Source organism: Phyllostomus discolor, chromosome 1 (genome assembly GCF_004126475.2).
Source record: "Phyllostomus discolor isolate MPI-MPIP mPhyDis1 chromosome 1, mPhyDis1.pri.v3, whole genome shotgun sequence".
Lineage (NCBI taxonomy): Eukaryota > Metazoa > Chordata > Mammalia > Chiroptera > Phyllostomidae > Phyllostomus > Phyllostomus discolor.
Window position 1 is genome coordinate 7,707,981 of NC_040903.2, and position 19,044 is coordinate 7,727,024.

Below are 19,044 nucleotides of genomic sequence, written 5' to 3' on the forward strand. Positions count from 1 at the left end.
GCCATGGGTGACGGAGGAGAGAGGCCTTGGAGGAAATGAACCTCGCTGACTCCCTGACCTCAGATGTCTAGGCTCCAAGACTGTAGGACAACACATTTCTGTTATTTAAGCCTCAGCAGACCCTGTGGCTTTGTCACGGCACCCCATGCTCAACTCCCAGGAAGCAGGCAAACCCCAACCCCATGAAAATCAACTCTCTGCCTACTTTTGCATTTTCTTCTAAGCCCAGGTGGCTGGACAAAAAACACACCCTCACCGTCTGGCCTTTGTTAAACTTCCTGACCACTTTGTGACACTTGGAAACCTCATCTCCTTTCCCACCCGTCCACTCTCCCAGTCTCCCGCGGCTTCCCCAGCACCCCACACGCTCTCAGCAGGGGGCCTTCTCATCGCACAGAGAAGCAGTCAAAAGAGAATGTCCACACGTCACTCTCAGCAAATCCATTACCTGCCAACCCCTGAAGCTATGTTCTCTGCCTTAGTTCTGGGAGGTGGCAGAGTTCTCCCCTCGCCCCCCTCTGCCCCGGTGTCTGGGTCTCCCAGGGCTAAGGACCCTTGAGAGTGGGGAGGCAAAGGAAGTCTGGGAAAAGCCGCTTGGTTGTTCATGGAATCACTATTTAGAGCGCTCCCTGCATGCCAGACACTTTTCTAAGCACGACCTGTGGATGACAGAATGACATCCCCTCCACACGCTCACAGAGCAAGTAAGAATAATCCACAGTTACTGAGCGCTTCCCATGTGCCAGGCATGATGCTAAACGTGCTGCAACTATGAACTCACTTAATCCTCATGACAACCTTGTGACGTGGGTAATACTGTTGACCCCACTTTACATCTGAAGCACAGAGAAGTCAAGTAACTTACCCTACCTCGCCCAGCAACTGGGTGATGGAGCTAAGTTTGAACCCAGACCTTTACCAAGATGCCACTTGAGGGAAGGGGTCAGGCTTAGCTGGAACCTCTAAAGGGGGCTGAGCAAGCATGGTCCACGCACAAAGCAGAGGTACGGCATCCCTTGGCAGGTAAAAAGTATTGCCGGTACATAGGAAGGCAGCCAACCTTTGCCTTTCCCAGGAAGCTGTGCAGCCAAAGTCTGAAGTCCAAGTCTGACAAAGGGAACTGGCGGAAAGGTGCAAGACCATAGGGAGTTATGCAGGCATCTGCAGGGTAAGTTTAAGGTGGCTGCCTCTCCCCTTTTGTTAAAGTCTTAAAAAGTCCTTTCAGTTCTTATTGGTGCAGCCGGCCAGGGAAGTTTGAAGGAGGGGTGGGGTGGGTTAGGGTTAGAAAGGAAACGCAGAAAAGGCAAGTGAAAGATAAGAGGGGAGGTGCAGTTTCCCAAAGAGGCAGCTCTCTTCCCTCTTCCTGCCCAACCTCTGGCCGGTCCTGTCCTCCGGCTGAGCCTGACCGGCCCTGCAATGGACCCCGAGTCAGAGGAGAAGCCCTGCTGCAATCTCTCCAAGAAAGTCAAGATCGGGCTCGGCATCCTGTGCGTCCTGGTTGTGGTGGCGATTGTCGTGGTGGTGGTGGTTGTAGTCCTGAAGTTGGGCCAGGCGCACACGCACAAGGAATGGAATGGGACGGGCACCACCCCCCATTTTTCTGACATCATTCTGGGACGATGCTACACTTACACTCAAATCGAGCAGCCGGAGCTGAGGTGAGTTGGCGTCAGTGGCGCACCGCTGGGCACCGCGCGCGCGCGGTGGTTACAGCGCACAGAGGGCCACCGGGTACTGGGGAGCTCTCTGGATTACCGAAACAAAGCATTTTCTGTTTCGGGTCAGCTGAGAGCCCGTTGGGCAGTGCTGCTCACCAAGTACCCGGCTTGCAATTCCTCGCGTTCCTTGCAGGAGCTGGGGGCGCAGTGAGGGACGGTGGCACCGAGTGTGTGGCGGAGAGCGCAGCTCGCTGGCCCCGCCAGCTCAGCTGTGAACTCTTGGCAGAGATGACTGCTCTCTGGGCAAGGTACGCAGAGCGCAGGCCGTCCTGACCCGCAGCCTGCCTCAGGGCTCCCGGCCCCGCTGCAGGGACCGAAAACCACCGCAAGTGCGCGTAGGGGGTCAGATGGGGTTTGGTGGCATTTTCTACTGCGCTGAGGTTTCCGTTCACTGTCTCTGAGCACGGTGACAGATGACACCTTCCTAAGTAGCTTCTGGAGCTTGTGGTGGCGGGATGAAGTCAGAAGGGCCGGCTCTCTGAAAAGAGTTTCATTCATTAATAGAAAACCGCACCCGGAATCCTTTTGCGCGTCGGGCAATAAATGTGACTAGCGAACTCATTAACGAGACAAAACCAAGAAATAACACCTTGAAAAACTGAGCTACCCTTTACAGGAGGATTATGTTAATTAGCTCGACGAATCTGTCCAAACCCCCAAACACCGCCCGCACGGCACGGAGCAGTGGGACCTTTCCCGAAGGTTCCTCGCACCCGCTCCCAGCTCCCTACTGATCTCTCCCCAAAGCGAACCACTTTTTTGACTGCCGTTCCCAGGGCACGGCTTCGGCGGCGGTGGCACCCATTTGGGAAGCTGTGCACGAAGTACAACACGCTGGCAAGTAAAAGCTGCTTCTCAGGCTGCCGAAGATGGCAGGGAGAGACACGGTTTTAAGCTGTCAAGTTAGAGATTGCACAATTCTGCCGCTGAGACACCTGCAATTCAGGGAGGGAAGCAGGGAGACCTTCCCTCCCCCCCAGCCCCCAGCCTTCCCGCCTCCCTGCTGGCGCTCCCTGCTGGCGCTCCCTGCTTGGGTTCTCATGCAGATCCCCGAGGTCTTCATCAAATTGTTCAAGCCCACCATTGCCAGGGTCCCTTCAGATTTGTTTACAAATCATTAAGTAGTTAACTGATAGAGTAACTAGAAGTTGAGATGTTCCTTCAGCTCGTGACACAGTACCAATGATATTAACTGATATCTGATCTGAATTGCTCACGATAAAAGCGATCTTTTTATTCTCACCTTAATGTAACATTTAGAAGTGTTTGCTGCTCAGTCGTCTTTGGTCAGCACGTCCACATGGCAGGCAGGATGCTCCACAGAAGCCACGTGGCGTTGGAATGTTTGTCAGGATGCTTGCTCACCATCAAACACATATGTGCATGCATATGTTCAGCACACACACGTGTGCATGTACATGTGTTTAAAATATTAACGGGATACCTTCTGCTAGTATTTTTTGAGCATCCAGATATCTCACGCGCATGTACACACACTGTAAGTGGGTTAGCAATGGTATGTGGTGCTGTGTGTCCGGCAGTTAAAAACATCAAGTCAAGCCCTGGCTGGTATAGCTCAGTGGATTGAGCATGGACTGTGAACCAGGCATTGCAGGTTCGATTCCCAGTCAGGGCACATACCTGGGTTGTAGGCCACGGCCCCTAGCAACTGCACATTGATCTCTCTCTCTCTCTCTCTCTCTCTTTCTCCCTCCCTTCCCTCTCTAAAAATAAATAAATAAAATCTTTAAAAAAGCCATCAAATCATTTATCCTTAACAACACACGGGGCAGAGACAATTGCTGTCCCTTTTTCCATACGAGCAGACGGAGGTGGGGAGTTTGAGGACACTGCAAAAAACTGGCTCCAAAGAATGAACGCGGTCCCTGCTGTTGGTAGAGTGACCAGCACAAAAGTCGTGGGCCCTATCTGGAGGTGTTCTGAAAGGAAAGAGGATGCTACTCATAATCATGCTGCGTCACTGGGCCGAACCCTGAGCCTACGGCCAGCTCGTCCTTGTGTGGCTTGGACAAGGAGCTCTGGAGCCCCATGGCTGGGCTCTGCCACAGAGTCACTCTGGGTGACGGGCTTACTCTGTCCGTGCTGTGTGCAGCGCTCCTGACTGTGGAGTGGAAGGAGAGGACCGACCACACCGGGAGATTATGAGGACGAGGAGCAATTACCCCGATATGCGCTAAGTGGTGAAAATGCTAACGTTTTTTTGGGAAATGCAATAGGACAGGCATCTTTCAACAATAAATGTAGATCAAGGCCAACGTCAACACGGTAGCCTCATAATTATATTTATTTAAATCACAGTCTAGCAAGTCAGTTCTCTCATGGTGGGATTTATGTTATTTTTAACTTTTTACCATTCTTCTTTTTTTTTTTTAACTTAACACTTGGTCTTAGAGACATTCCAAAGCTGGTGCACATAGGTTTACTTCATATTTTTTTAATAGCTCGTAGTATTCCATAGGGTAGATGTAAACATTTCCTAGTGACAGAAAATTAATTTCCAATTTTCAGTCCCATTCGCTGATTCAACAAGTATTGGCAGAGCCTCTGCTGTGTTTCAGGAAGTGGCGTAGCTACCAGCCGTGTAGGATCCAATGACAAAGTTCCCACCCTCATGAGGCTGCCATCCTAGCCGGGAGAGACACGTCTCCATGAATATCTTCATGTAGGTGTTTTCGTGTACTTATGTGTCTGTAGGGTAGATTTCTAGTGGTGGTATTTCTGGACTGAAGGGGGAATTATGCGTATTTAAAATGTTGGTAAGTATTTCTAAATTTCCTCCAAAATGACTGCACTACTTTATACTCCCGTCACCATCTGTCAGAGGACAGGCTTTCCCAAAGTCTCATCTTGGCTGGATAGTCTCAGCCATGTTTCCTTATGAAAAAAGTAACATCTAATTGTTCCCTGATTGTCAGTGAGTCTTAGCACATTCTATACTGTTATTGGCCGTATATAGAGAGAGAGTGTGTATGTGTGTGAATTCTTGTTCAGATTCTTACTAATTTCTACTGAGCTACTTGTTTATTTCTTTTTATGGTTCTTTCCATATTTTATATAGTTTATATATGTGGTGTTTTCTTTCTCGGTGCTTGTTGTCCTTGAATCAAATTTAATTTGTTGTCTCCTGGGAGACTTTAACCTCAAAGTCATGACTAATTAATAATTTCTTCCTCCTTTCTATGTTGTTGAAACTTTGGCACACGATTGCCCTTGTAATCACACCCTCTTAACATCAGCAATCTTTTCCCTGATGAATTAGGAAATCTGTACCTTGCTAGATTACTCTCTCCTGCCTAGTTTTTTTTTATATTGGGCTAAAGCAATTTATGTCAATTATTTAACCTGGTATTTCCACTTTGACCTGATTCTTTTAACTCTTGCAGGTGTTTATCTAAACTATGTATTAACATATAAAATGTGGTATGTTATGGATTACCAAGCAAAACAGAACCAGCATAACAATCACATATATAATAGTTGTAACTACCTACAGTAAAACCGAATGTACAAATGAAAGACAGTAAACTATAGCACTGCTGGGTTACAAATGGAATTATCGTAGGTCTCCTTCCTTATTATTCTTCAGGATCCATAATTGGCATTTTTCTGATCTATTACTAAGTAAGAAGTCACCCCAAAACTTAGTGGCTTAAAACACAAACCATGTGGTGATTTCATGTGACTCGGTAGGTTGGTTGGGCTCGACTGGGTGGTTCTTCTGCTGCTTGCGATGTGGACTGGGGCCGAAGTCATCTGAGCGCCCAACGAAGCTGTCATATCCGGATAGACCGGATGTCACTCACGGGAGAGACACCTTGGAGGGGTCAGCTGAAAGGCTCGTGTCACCCGGGATGCCGGACAGGCTGGGTCTCGCTCTTCCTCCTTGAAGTCTCAGAGCCTTACACTCACACTCTTGAACTCTTGGCTCTGTGAACGTGCTTTACTCTCTGTGTCCTGGGTGTGGTCTTTGCCTTGAGACCATTTCTTGTTTTGATATTATTCTTTTTCCATGAACTATGGGGGATAACAAGCAGTTTTGTTTTCCAACTCAGCAGTACCTCCCCTGGAAATATTTTCTCTCGATTCTGCTAAAAAAAAAAGGAGAACAGTTCTTTTTTAAGTTCATTTTTCTCTTTTTCTCTGTACCTCACCGTACACAGCTGAGAAGAATGAGTTGGCACTTTCAACAATCTGCTTGGAAATCTCCTTGGCCAAATTTATAAATTCTTTTAGCTCCATTAGTGCAGGTGCCAGTGTTACTAAACTTTCCACCACTATGTAACACGGGTCATCTTCCTCCTAGCCTCCGATAACACTTTCCTCTGTGTCTGTCCAGCCCTCATAAACAGTGTCCTTGAGGCCTTGCTTATGCCTGCTCCTCAGTCCCCAGTGTTAAAGCCACATTATGGTAGTCAGGTGACAGAGAGAGATGAGTCCTGATTGACTTTAAGGAATTGGCTCGTGGGATGGTGGAGGCTGACAAGCCCCAAACCTGCAGGGCAGGCCGGCAGGCAGGCTGGCTACCCAGGGAAGAGCTCTTGTTGCAGCTCCATCAAGTCTGCAGGCCATTGGCTGGCAGAATTCCCTTTTCTGGCAGGGGGTGGTGTCAGTCTTTTTCTTAACGTCTTCAGCTGATCGAAGGAGGCTCATCCATTTATGAGGAATAATCTGCTTTACTCAAAGTCTATTGATTTAACGTTAATCTCATCTCAGAATACCTTCACAGAGACATCCAGATGTGTTGGACCAAGTATCTAGGTACCTTGGCCTAGCCAAGTTGACATAAAAAGAACCATCGTACACATGTGTTAGGTTTCGTTATGTAGCACCTCACCCCAGGCACCGCTTCCTGGTTTGGTAGTCTATTGCTGCATCATTGACTACCCTAAAACATGGTGACTTAAAACAACAAGTACCTATCATCTCTCATGAGTCTGTGGGTTGACTGGGATCAGCACAGAGGCGTGCCTCACGTGGTGTCAGCTGGGGCAGTGGGCACCTGAAGGCCTGACTTGGCTGGGACGTGCAAAATATCACACTTACAGGATGGAGCCGTGGCACCTGGCCTCGGCTGGATGGCCGTCCCTCTCTTTCTCTTTGTATCATCTCTGGGCTTCTCCTGTCCTTCGACCTCACCGCATGGTCTCTCCCTGGTGCAGCGGGATGCCTTCAGAGTTCCTAAACTCTTAAAAGTGGGGGCTGCCTTGTGTTCTTAAAGCTTCGGCCCCGTACCTGGCACTTGCTTCCAGCACATTACATTGGTTGAAACAGTCACGAGTTCAGCCCAGATTCAAAGGGTGCGGAAGCACCAGCCCTGGACAGGGGAGTGGCATACATTTTGTGGGTAGCCTTACCCCTTTTTCATGTTTCTTTTTTCAGTTTCATCTTGTTTTTTCCTGTTACATCTGTTGCTCTTTCTACTTGATTACCTTTCATTGACTATATTTAAAAATGTGATCTCCCTGGCTAGGGTAGCTCAGTGGGTTGAGCACAGGCTGTGAACCAAAGTGTCGCAGGTTCAATTCCCAGCCAGGGTACATGCCTGGGTTGCAGGCCATGACCCCCAGCAACCGCACATTGATGTTTCTCTCTCTCTTTTTCCCTCCCTTACCTCTCTAAAAATAAATAAATAAAATCTTTAAAAAAATGTGACCTCACCTATAAGTGGAACCTAATCAACAAAACAAACAAGAGAGCAAAATAGAACCAGAGACATGGAAATAAAGAACAAACTGACAGTGACCAGAGGGGAGGCAGGAGGGGACAATGGGGGAAAGAAGGGGAAGGGTGAAGTCAAGGCACATGTATGTATAAAGGACCCGTGGACAAGGACAACAGGGGGAACGATTGAATGTGGGAGGTGGGGGTGGGCAGGGCAGGGGAGAGTAATAGGGGACAAGTGGGGACAACTGTTTTTGAACAACAGTAAAAATTTTTTTTAAAATGATAAAACAAACAAATGACACATGTCTACCACACGCCACCTGGAACATAAGCTCCTGGAGTCTAAGGACTGTTCGTTGAGCGATAATACCTGAAGGACCTGAAATAGTGCCGGGAATATAATAAGCAGAAATACCGAGTTGAATTAACTGAATGGTATACAAGCTAGTATATTATAAATAGTAGAAAAAAGAAAAGTATAATTAATGTATCTCCTAGATAAACTTTTTAATACCACCACTTCTGAAATCCATCAATTTCTCTTTTGGGCACTTGGATTATTGTTTTGCTTTTGTGCTAATAGCTTCATGGTATTCTGTTTGTTTGTTTGTTTGTTTGTTTTGTAGGCTGTAGAACTTTATCTCTTTTACACATTCCTTTTCTTTGGTTTCCTTTCCCAGTATCTCTAACTCTCACAGAACTCACTTTCTACCAACTTTTTAGTGTTGAAACTTGTCTCTCATTAGCAAGGTGAGCCCCTTTTGAGTTAAACCAGGAGCATTAAATACAGACAACTCCTGAAGAGATCACACCTGGCCATCCTGTCTAAAGCTTCACACACGAGAGCTACCTTCTGACCAAGACGGCTCTGGGCGTATGCAACCTGAGAGACATGTGGCCCAAGACTCATGAAAGCAGATTGATACTGTGGGGAGTGTCCAGTATCCGGGCAATATCAGGACCCGGGGAATGTGGAAGAGTGGGACGGAGCCTGCAGGAAGAAATGGACAGCTCCCAGAGTAACACGGGCCTCAAGGCAGGTGCCCAGACCATGTGTCTTCATTTGCATGCGTCTTCTCTGCTTGGGGAAACCCAGCCCTGTCCATGAACTGCAGGCTTCCCCAAGTGCTGACAGCCACTGTCTGCCTGGGGGCGGGAGCCTGCCCTTCTACAACAGCTGTCCTCCTCCCTGCCCCGGGAGCTGCTAGGGCCCTGGAGCTCAGGGACTGTTTCATTCAGTTCTGTGTCCCTTGTTGTCCGGCTCGTTGCTCATCACACTATAGTCTCTTAATAGGTGCTTGCTTAATCGAAATCAGGTCCACATTGTGCTGGTTGAAACAAGTGCATAGTGAGACGCTTAATCAGAACAAACTCTTCATCCCTCTTACTGTCTTGTAATGATCATTTCTGTGCCCACACTATCTTTCTGATTCCTTTATCTTCGTTTCACAGTTTCTTTTGGCTTCTCTTTCCTCTTCAAAGTTTCCAGCAAGATTTCCTGGGGCCACTTCTTCAATTTTACTTCCCTGTGTCTCTCATTTTAATGACTTTAGCATTTTATTAACTTCCATTCAGTGGAATTTATTAGTGCAAAATGTACAAAAAAGCAAACACTTAGTTAACACTTAGTAAAGGCTTACTGGGTGCCTGGGGCTGGGGCTGGGCATTGGGGGTTTCAGGGAGCAAGAAAACCCAGGTAGGTCCTGCTCTCCAGGGTCCTGCAGGCGTGGTGGGGGAGGGCCGGCCTGAAAACTGAATACCGCAGGACAGTGTGATCTATGACAGCAATGGGCTTGGACATGGGCGAGATGGGCCCCAGGGGGTGGGGGTGGGGTGCTTCTGTGCTGTTAGCTGTTTGCTAGATCCTGTAGGCGTGTCTCAGATACACTCAAAAAAGGAAATATGTGAACTTCCGTGAATCAAGTGCCAGCACAATGCCACAGAGATTCAGAAATGAGCATCACCAGCTGGTAGGGCAGAGGCAGGAAGGGCTCCATGAAAGAAGTAGCGTCTGAGATCTTCCTTTCACGACAGAATTTCATCGACAGTGTGTTCTGCATAGTGCGTGTTGTGCTATTGAACACAGCCCGGGAGATGGATAAGATGCTCCCCCTGGGGGCACGGAGATTGGGCCACTTGATGGACCAACACTCTTTAAAGGTTGTGGGACCTTGGGAAGCTCTCACTGGTGGGAGAGTCTGGACCTTTGGTTGGACCACTCACTACCTGGACTTTCTCAGCACACGAGGGACTCTGAGGGTGACCGTACTTGCACAGGACAGAATTCCAGCGTGTTTTCTTTAGGGAGTAATGGAATGGCCAGCTGCTCAACGTCTATTCCCAGTTAGACCCGAACTCCATCAGAGCTTTGCACGGCCTCACGCTCACCTGTGCGTCCTCAATGCTCAGTTCTGTGATCATCAACTTTCCTTCAATCCCACCTTGAATTCTGGGGTTTTAAGACAGAGAGCAGTGTCCAGAGAGTCTCAGACACACCTGACTAAATGTGGAAGGTAAATAAGGAAAGTGGAACAAGGCTCCGAGCCAGGGGGCCCGCATGCTGCTGTGGTTGCGAGAGGGAAGTCAACCCCAGAGCTGACTTATTTGTAGAAGGAAGGGTGGAGTAGAGCGTATATGCCAATGAACTGAGTTTGGGGCCTGTGGGGCCTGGGCTGCTGCCAAGGCATCTGAACAAACGTAGCTCTGGGGACAGGATCTTCCAGAGGTTAGCTGGAAGTCTCGGAGTGAGCATGTCCAATGGCTGAGTGGGAGACAGCAGAGAAGAGAGGAGAGGAAGAAGGAGAAATGGCATTGCCGTGCTCTTTGGTTGGTATGTTGTTCCTAGAAATGCCTATGGTGTTCCCTGCTGAGGCCCAGCTGCCGGCCTTGCTCTGGTACCACGATTAATAGCCCAGAGAAGGGCGGTTTCCCCCAGAAAAAGCTTTTGTTTTTTATCACAGTGAGCACTCATGCCTCCTCTGTTTCCTTCTTTCCTCTTCGAAGGGAAAACCCTTGGAAAACAGCTGCCAAAGTTCACTGAGAAATTTTGAAGGAAGACCAGCTGGGAATTGATGTTTATGGGTCGTGTCCAATGTCTTTATACAGTTGGTTCTTTAAAAAATTGATCAGAATCCTGTCAGGAAAGTCTGGCCACATCTCATGGATGGAGAAATGGGGCCTGAGGGGTTAGCTCAGTGAGTCAGGGCTGACAAGGTGATTTGTGGGGCCCACGTGCATGAAAGTACGGGACTCATTTTTCAGAAGGCAGGAGAAAGCTTTTCCTTCTTTCTGAGTTATTTTGCTTCACCTGCCAGGTGGTTTTTACTTGCTATTTAATGTCAAGTTCCCTTGGGCACAGGGGTACTTTCAGGAATAGAGCAGACCCCCAGAGATGCCCAGGGTTGCACCCTGCAACTGGGCACATGAGGAAGGTGTGCCTGACCCCTACCCTCCTGTTCTCGGGCTCCTGCTGGTGGCAGATGGTGGCAGTGGTCATTAGGTGGCAGAAAACCTTTCCAGGGAGGTGGAGAAACAGGCACAGGCAGGACCATGTGTAAGCCAAGGCGTCTAGCCTCCGGTGTACACATCAGTGTCCCATGGCACTTCTCTCACAAAACACAAAAACAAAGACAAAGTCATGGAGAATTCCCCAACGTTCACCCCCACTCAGCAGAATATACATCCTTTTTAAGTGCACATGGAACATTTTCTAGGCTAGACCATGTTAGGACACAAAACAAGTCTCAATAAACTTAAGAAGACTGAAATCATATCAAGTACCTTTTTTGACCATAATGGTATGAAACTAGAAATCAATCACAAGAAAAAAAAAGGGAAAACACACAAAGACATGGAGGCTAAATAATATGTTACTAAAAATGAATGGGTCAACAATGAGATTAAGTAAGAAATCAAAAGCTATCTTGAAATAAAGAAAAACGAAAACATAACAACCTCAAATCTATGGGACACAGCTAAAGCAGTCCTAAAGGGCACATTCATAGCCTTCCAGGCCTACTTCAAGAAACAAAAAAATGTCAAATAAACAGTCTCATTTTACACTTAAAGGAACTAGGAAAAACAAACAAAGCCCAAAATGAGTGGAGGAAATGAAATAATAAAAATTAGAGTAGAAACAAATAAAACAGTCTAAAAAATACAACAGATCAATAAAACCAAGAGCTTTTTGTAAAAAAAAGGATAAACAAGACTGACAAACCTTTAACCAGATTTATCAAGAAAAGAAGAAAGAGGACCCAAATAAATAAAATCAGAAATGAAAAAAGGGAAGTAACCATTGACTACACAGAAGGAACAAAGGATTATAAGAAAATATTACAAACAATTATAGATCAACAAATTGGACAATCCAAATAAATGATTAAATTCCTAGGAACACACAATCTTTCAAAGCTGAATCAGGGAGAATTAGAAAATCTGAATAGATCAATTACAACGAATGAAACTGAAGCAGTAATCAAAAACTCCCAATAAACAGAAGCCCTGAACCAATGTATTCACAGGTGAATTTTACTAAACATTTGAAGAAAAGCTAACACCTATCCTTCTCATGCTATTCCAAAACACAATTCTGGAGGAGGGAAGACTCCCAAGCTCACTTTATGAGACCAGCATTATCCTAATTCTAAAACCAGATAAGGACATTACAAAGAAAGAAAATTATAGGCCAAGATCCCTGATGAACATAGATGCTAAAATCCTCACCAAAATAATAGCAAACCAGATTCAGCAATGCATTAAAAAGATCATTCACTGAGATCAAGGGGGCTTTAATCTGGGGATGCAGGGTTGGTGCAATATTTACAAATCTACAAACGTGATACACCACATTTACAGAATGAAGGCTAAAAAAAATCACATGATTGCATCAACAGATACAGAAAAGGCATTTGATAAAATTTAGCACCCATTTATGATAACAACTATCAGCAAAGTAGGAATAGAAGAAACACACTTGGACATAATAAAGGCCATATCTGACAACCCCACTGCCAGCATCATACTCAAAGGACGAAAACTAAAAGTGTTTCCTTTAAGATCAGGAATAAGACAAGGATGTCTACTTTCACCTCTTATTCAACACAGTACTGGAAGTGCTAGCCGCAGTGGTCAGACAAGAAGAAGAAATAAAAGGCATTCAAATTGAAAAGGAAGAAGTTAAACTGTCATTATTTGCAAATGACATGATACTGTATATAGAGAACCCTAAATACCCCAATATTTTTTTCTGATATATCTCCTTGGGCAAGGGAAACAAAAGAGAAAATAAACAAAGGAGGGAATATATGGATAACCCACAGACACAGACAACAGTATGGGATGGCTAGAGGGAAGTGGGAATGCAGGTTGGGCGGAGGCAGGCAAAGGGGGAAATGATGGGGACATATGTAATGGGGTCATCAATAAGAATAAAGTTAAAAAAAGAAAAGCAAAAGAAATAAGCTTACTATTAAAAATTAATAAAAATGGATCTGACTTATTACCCAGCCATTGTACTTTAGGAAATATATCCAAAGAAAATCAAAACACTGATTCAAAAGAACATATGCATTCCTCTGTCCATTGCAGGGTTATTTACCATAGCCAACATTAGGAAGCAGCCCAAGTGCCCATCGGTAGATGAGTGGATAAAAAGAGCTGTGGCACATTTATACAATGGAATACTACTCAGCCATGAAAAAGCAAATCTTACTTTTTGCATGGATGGAACTGGAGAGTATTATGCTAAATTAAAAATGAGTGAGTCAGAGAAAGACAAGTATCATATGAATCCTTTCATATGTGGAATCTAATGAACAAAAGAAACTAATAAAATAGAAACTCATGGATACGAGAACAGCTGTCAGGGGGTAGTGGGTTGCGGGGCTGGGTGATAAATGTGAAAGGATTAAAGAAAAACAAACCCATAGACACAGATGACAGTATGGTGATGACCAGAGGGAAAGGGGGTGGGGCAGTAGAAGAGGGTAAAGGGGGATAAATGGTGATGGAAAGAGACTTGACTTGGGGTGGTGAACACACAGTACAGTGTACAGATGATGTGTTATAGAATCGTACACCTGAAACCTGTATAATTTTATTAACCAATGCTACCCAAGTAAAATTTTTAAGACACAAGCTAATGTGTCTGAAAATATTAAAGGCATAAAAGTATTTCAAAAAAGAAAGAATTTCGCCCTGGCTGGTGTAGCTCAGTGGATTGAGCACAGACTTCAAACCAAAGTGTCGCAGGTTCAATTCCCAGTCAGGGCACATGCCTGGGTTGCAGGCCAGGGCCCCCAGCAACCACACATTGATGTTTCTCTCTCTCTTTCTCTCTCTTTCTCCCTCCCTTCCCTCTCTAAAAATAAATAAATAAAATCTTAGAAAGAAAGAAAGAAAGAAAGAAAGAAAGAAAGAAAGAAAGAAAGAAAGAAAGAAAGAAAGAAAGAATTTCACAACAGCAAATGCAGAGCACTCAACTCCAATCATGGGGCCTTTTGGGCCCAGGTCCCTGTGTGACTGTGTTGGTCCTATGTCCATGAGGCCAGTCTTGTGCTTTGGCACAGTGGGGACTGAAAGTCAACTCTTTCTGTCCTTGGACTCAGCAGACCCGTTGGGCTGATGAGAAACTGAGGCATGGAGTGATTTCCCAAGGTCCAGAGCTGGGAAGGGGTAGGGCACGTTTCCGGACTGACAACACAGCCTGGGGCCACTGTGCCTCGTGGCTTTCCAAGGAGCGCGCTCTGAGCAGCCCTCAGGGCCTGGAGCCGGCCACTCCAGCTCGGTGGGCGTGTCCGAGGTCTCCAGGGGAGGCAGCGGCTGCTCTTCCTCTCTGCCTCCCGGGTGGAGGCTGCAGTGCGGGCGCTGGGCTCCTCCTCCTAGGGAGACAAGGCGCCCTAGAGCAGTGCTTCATCTTCCCGCTCCGGAACGACATCACAGTTCCTTGCAGGGAGAGGACAGAACGGTGCGGTGTCCTGCCTGGGTTCATCTCACCTCTCAGCGCTAAGTCAGGAGGGACACAGTGCCCAAGCTGAGCCCCTAGCCCTGTGTCCGTGGGAGGCCTTCCTCACAGCACCGTGGGTGAGCCAGGGTGCAGCCTCAAAACCCTCGACAGCCTGGCACGTAGATGCTGCTCATTGGTTGGACTCGTTCCGAGAAATGACATCTATTTGCGATGCTGCTTCAGAATCCTGGTCAGGAGCGGGTCATGAAGTCAGGGTGTTGCCGAACAGACCAGGAGCGGGGAGAGAGACACTGTTACCGAATGAACCCCGCTTCCCCGGGGTCCCCCTGTACTACGTTCGCCTTGCCCACCCCCAGGGAATTACAGATAGCTCTCAATGTCAGGGACTGGTGAAAAGGAAAGGAATTATTTATTCAAAGGTTATACAGACTTAAGAGTAATGACCTAATGTCTTCATTAAAATCCCAAAGCCTCTTAAAACACCCACAAACACACACAGTCCCTCCTTCTGTAACCGGAAAAGACACCGGCGTTCGGGCTGCCTGTCACTACCAAATCCAATAAGCAATGACAGTGACTGAATCTTTTATGGGCGCTTTATTCAGATGGCCGGCGATCCAAGAAGATGGCAGGTTCATACCCTAACAAACCATCTTGCCTTCTCTTTCCTGGCCTGATCTTTTATAAGGGGGTGGGGGAGGACAAGCAAGGTGTGGTGAGGGCTTTGAAATTCAGGGAGGATTAGGTGAGTGTAGCTGCAGCCTTCCTGTTCTCCGCAGTTAGGCAGTTAGCTGTTCCCAAGGGGGAGGCGGTGGTCACACAAAAGGCCCGAATGCCTCTAACACGTCTCCAGGAGGTAACGTCTAGTCAGTGCCCCAGGAGGCCGGCTGCTTTTCCCAGGAGCCAGGATGGGCCTTATCTGTAGTTTCTGAAACAAAAACTTAGCATACACATTACTTGCTAGACTTGTAACTTTTTACCTTAAGCTAAAGTTTTCCAAGTCTTGAGTGCCCTATCACTTCCCCGCTTCACCCAGCCTGGGGTACCGTATCTCAGGAAAAGAACTAGAAGTCTGTGGCTCAGGTATCGCCTGGTTCTTCCCAGTAATCCGTGCTCAGCTCGCAGGCCTCCCTTGGTTCCCAGCACCATCAGCTGTGTTGCCGGGATCTCCAGTTCTTAATCCAAACCCACATGGTACCTTCTCATGGCCCACCAGCAAGAGTCCTTTCACCCCTTTCCTTCCTGCAGCGTCTCTCCTGCCTTCTTCCGAAGTGCTAAGAGAGAGCTCTGCATCGCTGCTACATCTTGCTTTCCGGCTCCCTACGCTGCATGGCCAAGGGAGCCCCAAAGCTGTATGGCTCTCTCCCTCTCTCTCGCCAAAGCTGCGTGAGTCCCCTTTCACAGCTGCGGTGCCTGGAGTTAAATCCCCACGCCAGTCTTCCTCTGCAGCCCCATTTCTGACTCCTCCCACAATTGGCTACACCTGTCAGCATTCCTGTATATTTTTTTTCCAGCTTTTCGGGGCTGCTACATAGTGAGTTCAGGCAGGCGTGGCTCCATGGTATGAAGGGAGTCACCTGCAAGCTCTCACACAGGTGCCATAACAAGGGGGCATTGCCTCCCAGTTACATCCTGGGTGGAAGTCACTCCCATCCCCCTGGCTCAGAGCACAGCCACAGCCATTTCACATATCCATGAAACGAGTCAAAAGTTATGGATACGTCAAATGACCATTCTTGAAGTTATCTGCAAAGCTGTTGATGTGCAAAATCACTCAATGGCCCTACTCCTTGTGTCCCATCCCCCAGTGCACACTTGTGAACTATATTCTTAATATTTCCTGGACACCCCAAGTTCTGGACCCCATTACAAATCCTTCTTTGGGGGAGGGCCCTTTGGCTGCACCCTGTTACAGGGGCAGCAGGATGAGAAACTTGGTGAAGAAGTTCAAGGGCCCGAGGTTGCTTGGTCTGGACAAACCCGATGGGAGATACTACAGGTGCGCAAGGGTCCCTCGCTGATTCAAGAAGAGCCCTGTTGCAAGAGGATTGGGTGTGCGTCACGTAGCTGTCCAAGGCAGAGTTGGAGCCCCAGATAGCAAAGAGTCAGGAGGAGCCGCCCAAGGTCGTCACAATTTGAATTCTTTTGTTGAAGCAGAAGGTTCACAAAGTTAAGAGCCCGCCTACATAGCATACGGAATCAATATGTCAAAGATTTATGAGTCAATAAATGAGAAAGTCAGTCCAAAGAACACTTGGAGGCACTGAGTATGTATAAGTATTTAAAAGGGAATATTATAATGACATTTATAGGTTAGCTATAAAACCGGTCAATGTTCTACAGGGCAGTAAAAGCCTTTGGGGACATTTTTCTGCCAGACAGGAATTATTCACATCTCCAACAGACAAGATCCCCAAGTTACCCACTAATTCCTCGAAGGTTTGATAGTAAATAACAAACAAATATACATTCTGCTAGATAGCGAATTCTTGCATAACCAGTCAAATAATGCCCCAATCAATACATTGTTGGAGGGATACGGGGCCCATCTTTTTGCTTTGCTTCCAAATTTTAAGTATCTTTGTTACTCAGGAAGCATTTATTGAGCTCCTATTACGCTCCGCAAGCTCTTCCAGATCCTGGGGATCGAGCAGTGCGCAAACCAGACAGAATTCTTGCTCTCATGGAACTCCTATTCTAATTCAGGGCGTGGGGGGGCAGTGTTTAGGGTTCTAAATACAGTAATAGAATCAAGAGGGCTTCACAGAATGCTGGCATATTAGCAAAGACCTGGAGGCAAGAGGGAGAACAAAACCTAGGAATGTCTGGGGAAGAGAGCCTTCTGGGCAAAAGGAGGAACAGGTGCAAAGACAGTTTTTGGCAGTTTCTGTGAAAAACAGCAAAAATGCCGGTGGGGCTGGGACTTTCTGTGATGGTAATTTGCAAACATGTGTCAAAGCAGGGAAAATACATCAGCCCCATTTACTTGTTACCCAACCTCCATAAGGATCAGCATCATGCAATTTCACTGTCTCTTCACTTTTTTTTCCCCCAGAGGGTTTTTCTGGAAAGGAGAACAGAAACTCGGTAGCAGCTGGGTGGGTGAGAAGAGGTCCGTGGTGGAAGAAATCCAGGCTTGCTGGAGGGATGGCTTTCTTCAGGCAGGCTGAGAAGTCATTTGAGTGAAGAATACACCTGGATTTGTCGAGTTTCCTGTGGCCTTTCACAACTGGTGTACCAGTGTCAACTTCCGTCGCATTTTTTAAAGCGACCCACCTGTGGTCATTTCTACAGGATGTGCTACTTAGTAAACAGAGTTGTTCTTCTTCCACTGATTCAATTTGCTTATGTACAATGTAATTGAGTTATATAACTAAAAAGCAAGCACAACACGTAGGTAGAGAGCAGCCACGTCAGGAGCACGGGAAGTCCCTGGGTCTCCTGGAGGGCAGCCCGCTGGGCACAGAGGAGACCAGCCAAGGAGCTGGCAGAGGGAGCGGTGTCTCGGTTTATACAGGGACTCAGTTAAACACAGGTTAGCTAAGGTTTTTTTTTTTTTTTTGCAACAAATACATTTAGAACTGGTCAGGCATTTTTTTTCTTGCCATTAAAGGAATCCCTTAGAAGTGTCAGAAAATTACCAAGGCAAAGTTTTCTTGAAATAGAGGATGGTGGGAAGAATAAATGGAGAGGATTCTGAGAACAAAGCAGGATGGTAGATGAGATCAAGAATTGATTGAGTGTGTGTGTGTGTGTGTGTGTGCTTACACGCTTCAAAGAGTTTGGAAGGAAAGGAGTGACAATATTCACGGAACTTTGTAGTTGATAGGCGGGGCGGCGGAGTTGGGGATTATCTTTTTCAACAAAGTGTCACCGGTAAATGATCCCTCTGGAACAGGGGATAATGGGACTCTTGCGTTTGAAGACAACAAAGAGTGTGAAATCTGGCTCATAAAACTGAAGAGTACATGGAGCAAGAGAATCACGTTCTGTTTCCTTCCAATGACTCCATTTTCCTAAGCGTAAAAGCAAACCCTGCCCCTTGTGGAGCACTGTTTGGAGAGACTGAAAACCTATACAGATGAAAACAAAATCACTTATCCCCAAAGCGGAATTCTAAATAGTGGACAAGGCCACGATTAAAAAAAAAGGGAAGGAGATTCTCAAAAGGAAGCTATCTACCCCCTTACAGTGATGTCCTCACCGTCAGTGATTTCACAGACACCATTCACGTTGGAGCTGGCTGTTCCTTCTGCCCGGAATGCTGTTCCCTGGGATGTCTCCGTGACTAAGTCCCTTTCTTCCTTCAACTCCCTGCTCAAAGGTCAGCTACTGTCCACCCTGTTTAACGCTGAGCCCTGCCACCTCCTTCTGTATCACTCCTGACACACTCATCTTACGCTAGTTTTAGTTTTTTTCCCAAGAACTGGAACATGTCTAAGGTGCTCTGCAGCTTGCTGCTGACTGTGCCGCTCCGACAGGATGTGAACTCCCGCGAGGACAGGGACTTTGTCCGTTTTATTTACCGGTCCGTCCTACAGGTTCACACACGTGCCTCGCACAGACTAGATTCTCAACGGATGTTTTCTGAATTAGTGAATTAATGCAGCCTAAGCTTGCCTTTTGCCGGGAGAGTCTTCCGAGGTTAATGACTGCTGAGAAAAATCCCCGATG

The 19,044-nt window shown here is 46.8% G+C and overlaps 1 protein-coding gene across 1 annotated transcript in view; it reads left to right on the top strand.

Annotated features, from left to right (window-relative positions):
* Positions 1-1,298: 1,298 nt before the first annotated feature.
* Positions 1,299-19,044, top strand: part of CD38 (CD38 molecule) — a 37,878-nt gene continuing 20,132 nt past the window's right edge. The window contains exon 1 of the mRNA XM_028505345.2: positions 1,299-1,658. Coding sequence (XP_028361146.1) covers positions 1,417-1,658 — 242 coding nt within the window. The 5' untranslated portion in view covers positions 1,299-1,416. The remainder of the gene's footprint in view (positions 1,659-19,044) is intronic.